General features: G+C 41.1%; 1 protein-coding gene across 1 annotated transcript in view; it reads right to left on the bottom strand.

Annotated features, from left to right (window-relative positions):
- The window catches only part of Cfap54 (cilia and flagella associated protein 54), a 353322-nt gene that overhangs the window by 265247 nt on the left and 74718 nt on the right, over window positions 1–13357 (bottom strand). The window contains exons 20-22 of the mRNA XM_023716586.1: window positions 4731–4907; window positions 966–1058; window positions 579–764 (exon numbers count right to left, since the gene is read on the bottom strand). Coding sequence (XP_023572354.1) covers window positions 579–764; window positions 966–1058; window positions 4731–4907 — 456 coding nt within the window. The remainder of the gene's footprint in view (window positions 1–578; window positions 765–965; window positions 1059–4730; window positions 4908–13357) is intronic.

Genomic DNA, 13357 nt, shown 5'->3' with positions numbered 1-13357 from the left:
AGCTACCTGTAAGACTCAATGCCATAGAGCTATTTTGGAAGTTTTCCTAATGGAATGACAAATGCCAATTACATACTAAATGACAATATTATAGCCTAACATTGTCATTATGATAATATTATCATGTATATCATGATTAAAATTATACATTGTATATGAATTCATGCACATAAAATGTAGTTATTCAGCACTCCTGGCCCCTACTCACAAGGTACCTGTAGCAGCAGCCTGCTAGGTTGTGACAATGCTTTCAGACACTGAAAAAACTGCTCTAGGTGTAGTAAGAACTGCTACTCTGTAAGATAACAAATATTTTTTAAAATTTTCTCCTAAATGCATTTTAATACTTTCCAAAATTTCTACAATTACTATGTGTTATGTTTGTGACCTGGGGGATGTTATTTTAGAAAGGAAACTCACTCATAGAAGAAAAATGATTCACATTTTATCAGACTATACTGCAATCATGAAAATGTGTATTACATGAGCATCAGAATATCTGCTGTGATTTTTTTTCCAATAGAAATTATCCAATTCTTAACAAAAAGTAGTAGAAAAACAGCAGAATTCTCCTCTACCTGTATCAGGTACATTCGAGCAGTAATAGCAGACAGTGATGGATAGACCAGGATTGGCTTAGTCGTCTCCCCGACAGCATCACCAACAAGTTTCCCATTAGAACAATAAGCAGCAGTTGCAAATATGTATTTTTCATTCGCTTCTAAACCTTTCACTTCAAAAATGCTTTTACCATCAGCTGGTATCTATTAACAAAGCACATTCAAGTTATACATCGAAAATTAAAACAATGTGACTTCTAACATTATATGTAAAAATACTTTCATTGTTTTAGTTATGACTCAAGTTGAAATTAGATTCACTGAAACCATGACTTCCCAGGGGAAAAAATTCAGTTTGCTATGTGTGGGCTTTGGTAGAGTTTTCTCCCATTTAACAGGACATACCGCTTCTCCGGAATTGGGGAGATGGTTGTTGTTCAGCCTCACTTTTCCGTAACTTCCTTCTGCTTTACAACCCAAAATGCAGTACCAGGACACCTGCCAGGGAGAGAGAAGAGTGTGTCACCTGTAGTCTGCATGAAGGCATTTGATTTCCTTTGTCTCTGCGTAGCACAAGGAATGCTTTTATAAATAGAAAAGTAACATCTGTACTTTAAAATATGAAGTCTACATCTATAAAGGCATTTAGTTTAATTTTACAAAAGCAAAGACAAATACAGTACAGGGGAAGCTTACCTAGGACAATCAAGATTCAAATATTGTTCTTTATTTATCATTCTAATTATCATTTGCTGGACGGCTCCTATGCACGAAGCATCTCAGGAGATTGATAGACTAATATTCACAGCATCCCGATGAGATGGAATTACTGTTACCATGGGAAATAGAGATACTGAGATGCTAAACAACCGCCCCAAAGCAAACAGGGGCAGAAGCTGATGCCAGAGATGACTTAATCTGGATGGACTCAAGAATGACTTGATGGAAGAGAGATCACTACTGAAATGATTTTCATATATGATCAAGATAACTGGTAACAAAAGCAAGCAGAAAAAGAAGCAAGATAGAGCCAGCCACATAGCTCAGCAGACTAAAGCACCTGCTTAGGCAGAGTGCAATGGCCAGGGTTTGATCCCAGGCATGCCATGTGGGCCCCGACCCCAGGGCATGCTGAGACAGCAACTGGGCCTGGGCATGGGGGCGTGTGCCTATAATCCCAGCACTTGGGAGGCTGAAAACAGGAGAATCACTATGAGTCTGATCACTTAGTGAGACCCTGTAAACCCTGCAGACATTGTACCAAATACATTAAAAGAGAAGCAAGATAATATAGTATTTAAAATGAAATATAAGTGTACATAAGAATAGTGGGAGAGTTTGCATGATAAATAATAAGATGACAAACCAATTTTTTCTCCAGTCCATAAGTGCCTGTACCATGGCATTACTTGGATAGTTTTACATGAAGATATAATCCAAACACAGGTATGAAGCCCATGCAAACTGAAACCTAAGTAGTCACACAATGGGCCTTCTGCCACAATGTCCAAATAATGGAGATGTATTATCTGAATGAACCACATTCTCCATTCTCACTGTAGGAAAAAAGGGATCAAGTTGATGCCAAGAGAAGTGCTGTGTGAACAAGCGCGCTGTTGGGGTAGGGGTGAGGAACATCGCTGTCTCTCTCTCTCTCTCTCTCTCTCTCTCTCTCTCTCTCTCTCACACACACACACACACACACACACATAGAGGCAACTTCTAAACTACAGGGAGCACAGGGAAGAAGCAAAATGTAATAGTCTCTAAAAACCAAGTGTCTTATATGGTTTGTACCTACTCCTCCTTCCTCCAGGCTAAAAGAAAAACCCTAACGGGGTCTCATCTATGTGAGTAGGACTCAATCCTGCCTGTGCACCAGAACTGCTTTTCAAAAACAGTTTGTCCAGAGTCACCCATTTTCTTCAGCTGCTTCCATGAATTAAAATTTCTGATATAAGTAACTGGGCTTTTGTGTTTCCAAAGAAAATTTCTCAGGTAATTGTTCCATGCACAACTAGTGAGAGGTGAGAGAGCTCTAAGGATAGAAAGGTCAGCAGGGAATGTGGAGGCTGCAGAGCAGGTGGGAACTCAGGTAGCTCTAGGGGAAAAACTAAAGTTCAAATCCCTTGATTTTCCATGCAAAAAAGTACAGGGGAGGACTGTGTTATATGACTTAGATCGCTGTTGCTCTAAGTCACACCACATAAGCCAGAAGGCGGGGGAGAAAGTTCTCTTAGACCACTGTTGCTCTAAGTCACACCACATAAGCCAGAGAGGGGAGAAAGTTCTCTCTGAAAGCATTTTACAAGCGCATTTTGTATCTTTACTCTGCTCCACTGATGGAAACATCTTAGTTTCAGTAACTCTTCAGAAGTGTAATTAGAATCTACGCAAGAACAGAAGCATCCTGAACAAATCACTAACTTGAGAAGATTTTATAAGTAATGTAAATAATATTAATATTTTCGGCTATGAAAACAGATTTTAATGAAACAAATGCCTTCACAAGAGGTTTGCATAAGAAAAGATGGCTGAAGCCACAAAGCCGAAGCTATATCCAAGCCCACAGCACCACCTAGTGGTGATGAGTCAGAACCACTAGGCGCTCTGTCCTGGAACAACTGCCATTTACGTCTTTTTTACCATGCACCACAGACAAATACTAAAACTGCAGATCAGATATGTAAGGCTTATCTTCTGATTTCCAAGCATTATAAAACAAAATAAACAAGTCACTGGATTGAAACATAAAGAAAACTAACATTTTGGCTAAGTAAACCAAAATATTTGAAAACAAAAATTTGGTAAATCACCTAATTTTCATTCTATATTACTTTTTTAAATCAGTGAAGCCCTACTTTTAAAAAGACTCTAAAAAATTCCAAGTTGAACTTTATGACTACTGTCACTAGAAGTCACGTTTATTACAGCACACTTGGGTGTAAGGTGCCGGGCACATCTAGTTCTACCATTAAAAGCCCTCTGAAGGTGGCAGCGCTGCTTCCCCCGGTGTCCCTCTCCCCTCATCTGGAGCGCCTTAGAGAATGGAACCCCATTTCATCCAGTTTTAACTTTTCACTTTACCTGCTTAACAAGGAGCGCGACAGATTACACACATATAACAAATGCTCATCAGATACAATCAATGAAGAAAAATCACCAAATAATGTAATCATAGCCTTCGACTCCAGTATTCCCTTTGATAAACTGTACTATCAAAGCTTACCACAGGTAGTGGTGAGACATCTGTTGATACGCCAAGAATATTACACACTAACTCATTTTATTTTCAGTTAACACACTTTACAAAGAAAAAAACTCAAAAAAATGTCTCCAAAATAAACATGTGTTTTGTCATCTTAAAGTGTCACTGCTAATAAGGAGTGGACCTAGAAGTTTAAACCTCAATGGGCTGGACTTCCAACAGTCTTTGCATGCAAAAGCCCCTAAAGTGAATCGAAGATAAAATGTTATTTTTGTATATACATCAAAGAGCGTGTTGTTGATCCTCCCAAAGCAGGAAATGCAATATTTAAAATATAAGTTAGGTAGGAACAAATTCTGGTTAGGAAACTAACTCTCAGAGGTTAGTCACATGTAGGCCAGGTTCCAAGGCATTAGGGATGCCAGGAAATCGCATCCTGATACATCTGTAAACATGTAGGATGCCCTACACCCTAGGGGGCCAGGATTATCACTTGTCTGTGTTAAAAGGATCCACATTTCTTTGGAAGAACTTTGGGCAGAACCTCCACCCTCAAAACCTCCCCATCACACCCCATCCACAGCAGCCTCATCCCCAGCGAGGGCTTGGGGCCGGACCCCTCCCTCTTCAGTTGTCTGTCCCCTTCCAATGGGGCCTCCCTGTTGAGCTCGCCCTCAGGGGCCAGCCCTCGGTTAGAGCACAGCGGCAGATGCATGGGAGAGCTGCTTCGACGCTGGTTCTCCTTCCTGTGTATCAGGCTAGCGAAGAGCTACCCAGAACAGTCCACAAATGGCACAAAGGGGGAAATGCCACGAAGGAACCACAACGCTGGAATGCTAACCTGTTGTTCACTGCCTAGAAATAAGAGTACCAGGTCCTAACAGCAATAAAAAGATGAGTCATTTAGTCATAAAAGTACTTAGATTGTTCACCAAGAAGTAAAGCCCTGAAGGGCAGCATACCTTAACGTCTGAAAGGAACGGAGTGGGTTTGAGGGTCACAGAACAATGAGTTCTGGAGAGGAGGATGGGTGGAGGAGGGATCCTGCTTTTCCTTACTTTTGAGCTTTGCAAATATTTCTGATATGAAAACAAGGCATTTTGTTCGGCTTCAGTCTTCTCAATTAAAGAATATGCTTCCTATAATGAAGGTGGAAAATAGAAAAACATATCTCAGTAGCTTGAACTTCCGTTATATCTGCAGAATGTTCAATAACATCTTAAATAATAATGATGTTGGGGCTGGTGAGATGGCTCAGTGGTCTAAAGCACCTACTTAGAACAAGCTTAGCAAAGCACAGGGACCGCGGTTCAATCCCCCAGCACCACATGCCAGCCAGCCCCGCCCCCTGGTGGGCTGAGCTGGCCACACACACACACACACACACACACACACAAATAAAATAAAAATATAAAAATATAAAAAAAAATAACGATGTTACCTTTCTATATGTTGTTTATTGAGTCACTGGACTTAAATACAGTGGTCCCTCACTTATCATGGAGGTTATGTTCAAGAAAATCAGTGAAGTAGCGACGTTATATTTATTTTAGTATTTATATATTTTAAGGCTTTATAAACCCTACACTCATAAACTTTTCCCACACTTTTAAAAACCACTTGTAATGTTCTTAACCATTTTCTAAACTCATAAACCTACATAATTTTAACAACACATGAATACTGCAGAGTACTACAAAATCCTGCAATGTAGCAAAAACTTCAAGATAAATAATTTAGATTAATATTTTTTGAAAATCTGTAAAACAGAGGTCCGTGCAAGTCAAATCACAAAATAGCAAGGGACTACTGCATATTTGGGTGATTTTGCAGGATTAGAGAGTGGCTACTAAATTAGGCTAAGCACGTCATCAATGGTATCATATTTAGATCTAAAGGTAATTATTATGCATTAAGATGAGACATTTATCTTTAAATAAAAATATTTGCATATAGACTATCATGTGTAAGCATTAAAAGCTCATAACAAGGTCATTTTATACTGATGGACCACACACCTCCCCTAATGTCGCTTGAGGTGTGACTATTAGTTACTAAGGCTGCTGGTGTATGTGGGTCACGAAACGAACAGTATATTAAGAGTTTCTTACTATCAGCAAGATGAAATAAAATAGAGAAGAAAATAATATTCTATAAGCCTTAGGGAAAAGCATCACTTTTTTAAAAGGTTACGCAGAGATAACTCATAAAACAAAAAAAAGATAAAATCGTATCTAACAATATTTCAAAAGCAAAGTTAGATATATGAGCAATAGTACATAAATTCCCCAATAATACTTGCCATATATGAACTTCTCAATTAAAAGTAGTTAAAATAATTTAAATATTATTTTAGTCTTTGTAGCCACAAATAAATGAGCTTTATATCTGTTTTTACTTATCTAAGATATTTGAACATTTTAACTGATTATTTAAAAATTCAATGAACTACGAAAGTTCTTTGTTCTCATCACTAGAAATACTAATTTTAGGTCACAGCAAACATACTTCACACAGGCCAAAAGCAACACTCACAGTGCTAATATGAAGCACTAAAAGAAATACTAATAAAACCTAGGAGAGAAAACGTCACCTTTCCATTTTATTCTAGAAGTTCTACCCAATTTAACAAACACAAGAGAAGGGACCCTAGAAGTGAGAAGGCAGTATGTTTGTCTACCCAATTCCAAATTTATTTCACCTGATACAACAACCTGTGTTGCTTTCCTACAGGAGACATTTGGCGTGGACGGGTTCCACTTGGCAATCTGGACCTCGCGCTCAAAAGAGAGACCGTGACTGGGGACAGGACCCGAGTATGTCCCAAAGAAGCTTAAAGCCGAGAAGTAAATCAGTTCCTTGCACTCAGTGTAGATTATACTACTGTAGACTATAACACTATACAGTAGCACACATTTTGTCCTAAAATAATGAAACTTGGCCTAAGTTGAGATCAGAATTAATTTCTCATTTTTATCTTTTTTTGGAATTTGCTGACATTAAGATCTAAAGTCATCAGTCATAATCACATCCTCTGTAATGGTAGAGTTTTTTCAATTCTACTTGTTCTGTACCGGAAGACCTTGGAAAACCTTTATTTGTTGCTAAAAATCTTAGCTATCTGCAGGGACAGCTGTCTCTTCAAGTTTCTACAACCTGCATACAGAAGGCCTTTGGTATTTAGACCCATATACGTGTAACACGTGTGCGCTGTAACTATTAAACCCTTCAATGAATGATCAGTTGGTCTATCAATCAAGGAGACAGGCTGACACCTGTCCTTCATGAGCTCTACTTTTTTCTCATTTGAGAAAAAGTAGAAAGTTGATTAAGAAAAAATATGTCTATCGAATTTGTTTCTGTAGCTAAAATGATTGTACTAATTTCTATTGGTTTATTTTAATGAATAGTTAATGATTACTTCTGACCAATTTTACATACTTATATGTAGTATTCAACTACCTTGAAGATAATATGCAATGTAACAACCACTGTTGATATCCTATTACCTTGTTTTGAAATTCTCTATTTTTAATGTTTTTTAAAATTTTTATTCTTTCTTAAATAAAAAAGATGTTTGAGGATGTTTAAAAAAAAAAGAAAAAGAAAAATGGTAAAAGGTGCCTAGCCAAGATGACGAGTGAGCAGTGTCAGCGAAGGCTCTGAGCAGCCAAGGCCCAGAGCAAACACCCGACACGCAGCCGGGTGGGCGCTCAGTCACCTCTGTGCCCCCCTCTGTGCACAGCACGGCAGCTCCAGCGCCCTGAGAACCACAGTGCCCGCAGGGAAGCACTTCCAGGACGGCCAACCCAAGAGGAGGGCCCCAAGCAGCAGGCGCAGATCCAGAAGAGCTAAGAGTGTTTACCAGGTAACTGTGGGTCAGTCCTCAAAGAAGAAACACCTAGTTGAACAGAAGAAAGATAAAAGCATGGCATTTGGCAAGTATGCCAATACAGGGACATTTGCATCACAGGCCAGGAAGACCAGGATATTTCTGATTACATAGGAACAGGTCAAAGCAAGCGAAGAAGAGTGATGCTTTGAAATGTTGGAGTCATTTCCTTTATCTAGATTATGTTTGGGCCCTGTACAACAAACTAGCAGCAGGGGACATTGCCCCGATATTAACACAGGCTGCCTTGGACCTCATACCGAGCTCCCCACTGAACCCCAGTCTGCCTCAACAGCTGGCGCCCGGGTGAGCCAGCAGGACAAGGGCATCTTCTGACCTAACTCGAGCATCTCCTCTCTGTGCATCCACAAGCCCAACTGGGATCCCACTTTCTCCCACGGGCTGTGTCAAGATGGCTTTTTCAAGATGGCTATTTTTCAGCATTACCTATGAAGTTTGTTTTCAAATGTAAGCTGTCTCATTCCCAAACCAAAGTAAAAATCACCAGGAGTGGGGCTTGAACGTCTGTATTCTTGACAACTGCCAAGAGCAATTCCCAAGTGCAAGGCAAACTGAGAAGGCTGAATTGGAAGAGTACATCTTACCCTCCTGCAGTGTCCAGTGTCATCAACCTAATGTCTTGGTGGTAGAGACAGTCCTTTATTTCTTTAGGTTTGGTCAGTGGGTTTTGAATGAAAGCCATACTAAATTATAAGAAGGAAGGATTATCTTTACTGTAATGCATTTTATTAGTACACTTAAAACACTCCGATTGGTTAAATTTTAGCTTCAGCCCTCTAACTCAGATCCCCTGGCCCAACTTGAAATAGTAGAAGCATTAAAAATTTGATATAGCGAAGTATTAAAGATTTAAGTGAAAGATACTGAAAGAAAAGCCTAAAACAAAGTCTTTGGCTTTGATAAATCAGATAAATTCTAAAACAGAACTCAAGACAAACCCTAATGCTGAGACTGGGCATGGTGGCATGCACCTGTAATCCCAACTCTTGGGAGGCTAAATACAGGAGGATCAGTACAAGTCCCATCTGTGTAGTAAGACCCTGTAGACCCTGTACTAAAAAAAAAAAAAAAGAAAAAAAACCCTAATGCTAGTTCAAAATTACAATCCTAACTTTGTGAGAAAAAAACCCTGAGGTCTGAATAACATTTCATGTATGAAAGAACAGGATTTTTAAAGGGAATTATTCAACTAGAAGGGAACAAATAACTAGGATAGAAAATTAGGATGGAAAAATCCCAGGAGAGCAGCTGTACTCAACTCTGGGAGGGCGTGGCCAATACGGACATGAACGCTGTGCAGAGTGACAGTGCTCTAGCATACCGAGGGGCTGCCTGCAAAAGCTGGACGGCAGAGCTCTAGCCAGAGATGGAGAGGAGGCGGGTCTCCATGAGTGTCACATCATGAGCAGCTGCAGTGACTTCCCCTTGTCCCCTGTGTGGCACAGTCCTAGCAAATGAGGACTCACTAACCTTGAAAGAAGAAAAGATTCTCTGCCCACTGCAGAAAGGCTCAGCCAAGGCACCAGGGTGAAAGGAAAATCTACACCTGTCCGGGACCCGGCCAGATCCCCAAATTCTTGTACAGGGGTACAGTGAGAGGGTAAAATAGGAAACAGAGGCCAACTTACTGAGACTTGAACGGCGACTGGGGGGAGCTCAATGCCTCCAGATGGGCAAAGACAAAGACACGCCAACCCGGCTGCTGTTTACTGGATCTCAAAAACAACAGGACGCACTCACGGAAGATTCAAGGCTGGCAACGGATAATCGAGAGGGTGGAGATGATCCCAGGCTAAGGAGGATCTTGCCCGGTTTTAATTTTTATTTATTTATTGAGGAATAATAGTGATGATTGAACTCAGGACCTTGCGCTTGCCAGGCAAGCACTTATTCTACTGAGCTATCTCCCTAGCCCTGTTCTTTATTTTAGTGGTTTTGGTTTCGTCTTCGTGGGTGGGAAAGGATGCCCCATCCCCAACACGTTAATGTGAAAACTCCGAAGGGTGATACTCATCATCCCAAGCCTCCACTGATCACTAGGGAAGTGTGCAAAGCCACCATGCATTTGTGTCCCCAGTGCACACCAAGACACAAGGGACATAAGCTCCATGTGTGTGCAGTGGCGGTTTGTGCTGCATGTGCTGGAAAAGAAAAAAAAAAAGTCCAAACTACTTATGTCTGCATGTAAATCTCTCTGGCTGCAGTTTCCACTGGAGAAAATGAGACCTGCCTCTTTGCAGAACTTACCCAGTGCTCACGAAGACAGGTTGATAGTAAGTGCATCTGACACCGGCTTGACACCCACGGAGCAGCGGAACACTAATGGAAAGATGTAACGTGATCTCGAGGGCATGATTAAGACATATGTAAACAACTACCAGACTGATGATGAAGTGCCACATCTACGACGTCCCTACCAGGCCTCCTGGGGGGCATTCCGGGTTCGCAATATGGCCGTGTACACTGCCGAAGAAGATGAGAAGGAGATCAAGCCATACCCGAGAACCCCAGGAAGGAACAGTGCCGAGAACAAAATACAAAAAGTGTACGATAAACTGAGAAAAAAATACAGCAAAATATGAGAAAATTATGGAGACATACAAATAAAGCAACAGAAAATAGCTCCAGAATGCTTAGAATGAAAGACAGAATAATAACAAGAAGGAAAATGGCTAACATTTAGTGGATGCTTATTCTGCACTCCAAACTAAGCATTTTATAGGCATCATTTCAACTCTGCCCAAGAACCGCCAGTTTACAAATGAACAAAGAGTGTAAGTGGCCTGCCTAGAACACACAGCTGGCCAGCAAGAGACCCAGAACCTCATCCCAGACCACTATGGCCCTAACCACCATGTTACCTTGTCCGAATACAAGGCTAAGTTAAAAGAAACATGGAAAGATGACTGAGGTAACGTCTGTGTTTTTCCCTTAATCCCCTTGAAAGGGAAAAGATCCTAGCGTGGAAATGTGCTAAAATCTTTGGTCAGCAGTTTGAAACCTGGAGGTTAAACATCACCCTACTGGAAAAAGAGAACAGCTTCCTCTTTGTAAATGTATTTATTTATTGCTAGTAGTACATGCCTGAAGTACATAATGACCGCGTGGATGCCGGGGAGCCGGCACAGGCACACAGCACAGCTTAGCTCTGCTTTGGACCTCTTCCCTTCCCATTTGGCCAAGCTCCTAAAACTCTTGGTCCCTTTCAAAATCTCTATGTCCATGTTTTTCCTCATTTTTCTCTCCTTTTCCATCCCTTTTAGGCTTTTTTTCTTATAAGGAAAACTTCAGAATGGAACAATTAAAAAGCACTAAGAAGATCAGTGAGAAAACAAACTGCAGTGGCCCAGGATGTAGATCAGCAACACATCGCCTGGAACGCGCAAGACGACGAGTCCAGTGCCGGCAATAATAATAATTCCTATATATGCTTCTTCAATGCCAAAACAGCAAATAAGACTGATCTGAGATGCTACAAATAGGAAAAATAATTAAATCTAATTACTGCTAGTATAGTTAGCGGAGTGATATTCAGGAGACACCAAGATGTAAGTTCAGGAAATATTACAGCCAGGAGTTCTTAGAACTTTTAGTAACTCTAGAATTCACCATTTAGTAACTCTAGGATTCAACATTCTGGTTTCAAATTGGGGCTATATCAGTCTATGTTCTGTCCACTATGAAGAAAACCTGCCAGGCGTGGTGGCCCACACCTGTAATCCCAGCACTCAAGAGGCTGAGGCAGGAGGATCACCATGAGTTCAAGGGTAGCCTGAACTACACAGAGAGTTCAAGGTAAGCCTAAAGGACATATTGAGACTGTCTCAAAAAGAAAACAAACAAAAGCTAAAGGACAAAATCATTAAAATTTAGAAAAAAAGAAAAGAAAACCTTCTGCTGAGCCATAACGCTCTTTAGCGTAGAGCTGAGGAACTATTGCCAGAATTTAGAATTGTTAGAAACATCTGAACTGAAGATTTCGTTAGGTTGTAACAGAACGTATGGAAGGGTACAGGAGGCACTAGATACAACGTGCAGCTTCTTTGCAATAAAATTCACTGGAGCACTGAGTCTGCACTATGGCAGCCTGAGGAGGAAACAGGCTCCACAGAACCCAGCGCTCGGATGACAGAGGCACAGGCACTGGAGCGAATGAAATGCCCAGTTTCATGCCTCAAAGACAAACTTCTCCTCGCTATTATTTCCCTACTGAGCACATGTCTCAGCCTTCAGTCCTTTCATCCCTCTGCTGAAGATTCATATTCCAGCAATGGAATAATCAATCCCTTGGCCTCTCCAGCATGGCCAGAATGCCCCTGAGGAGCTAGTTCCACCTGACCACCACATGTAGAAGGACAGAGTTTCCTGTGCAGTAGAAGAGTCCGCCGCTGAAGCCCTCAGCTCTGGGACTGAGAATTTCTGCCTCTTTCCAGTAGGAAACTTCATTTGCAAAGATGCTGAATGCCCCGCGGTGGATTTCCAAGTAGGCAGAGGTGGCGACATAAGCCTTCCTGACTGCTGGCATGAGCAGAGGGGCAAGGCCAATGTCACCCACACAAGCTCTCGGACCACCTTTACAGTAAATGGGGGTATCGTGTTTCAAAAACCATAATGGATTTCTAGAAGTCCAATAACCAAAACAAGAAAATGGGAAAACTCCTCACACCTAAGAAAAAATAAAAGTCACTTCATTCTGAAAGCCATCTGTCGTTACACTTGGAAACTGATCTTTGCCCTTAACAAAGAAGGCGCCCTTAACTGATCTGGAGTAAAATGGACAACTGAAAGACAGCCTTCGTCCACAAGAGCAGGAAAGTTTTGAAAAACTGAAATAAGGCATGAATTATTTAAGTGATAAGAAAAGACTCGAGATTTTTGTACCCCTTTATGGTATCAGGTGACACATCTACTACTGATTGGGGACAAGTTTATTACAAGATCATGATAATGTAAAACATTCTGTATTGTACCCCAGTAGAAAATGATCACCAAGGGAGAGAAGTTTATTTGTCTCCTTTAAAGAGAGAAAGTTTGGCAATTACTTGAGCTATAATACCATTGTTTGGGACAGTGCCCTAAGGACTGGTCATTAAGCCTTAACACTTGGATAAAAACTACCACTGAAGAGCAGAGGTGGCTACAGATGATTACAAGCATTCAAAATAAATATTCAACATGTTCCCAGTGGGTAAAAATCCTTCTGGAGGAGTCCTCGTAAAAATCAGAGCTGTTAAATGGATCTCATGAGTCTGTCCTAACAGGACACTACACTCACAATTTTTCTTCAGTTAAAACAGCTTCACTTAAAAAATAAAAGGAAGAGGTACAGGTAGGATACGGTCAGCTTCCTCACAACCAGTGTGCGCCCAGCCAGGGAGAAAGGGAGAGACATACCAGGAAATGGGCACATCACTTGGCACAGAAAAACAGGGCTGAGTCAGAAGAAAACAAGAGACAAACTGCAGAGGCTTTACTCTCTTCCAGCTGTTGAAAGCCCCTAGGATTAGTCCTTAGAGAGACATTTCTGAAAGACAGAAAAAAGGAAAGAAGGGAGGAAGGGACGGATGGAGGGAGGAAGGGAGGGAGAGAGAAAGGGAGGGAGGGAGGGAGAGAAGGAGGGAAGGAGAGAGGGAGGGAGAGAGGGAGAGGGAGAGAGAAAACTCAAGGAAAAGGACA

This window comes from Octodon degus, unplaced genomic scaffold, assembly GCF_000260255.1.
Source record: "Octodon degus isolate 3935 unplaced genomic scaffold, OctDeg1.0 scaffold00004, whole genome shotgun sequence".
In the NCBI taxonomy this organism is placed as follows: Eukaryota; Metazoa; Chordata; class Mammalia; order Rodentia; family Octodontidae; genus Octodon; species Octodon degus.
This window is presented reverse-complemented; position numbering and strand designations above follow the sequence as displayed.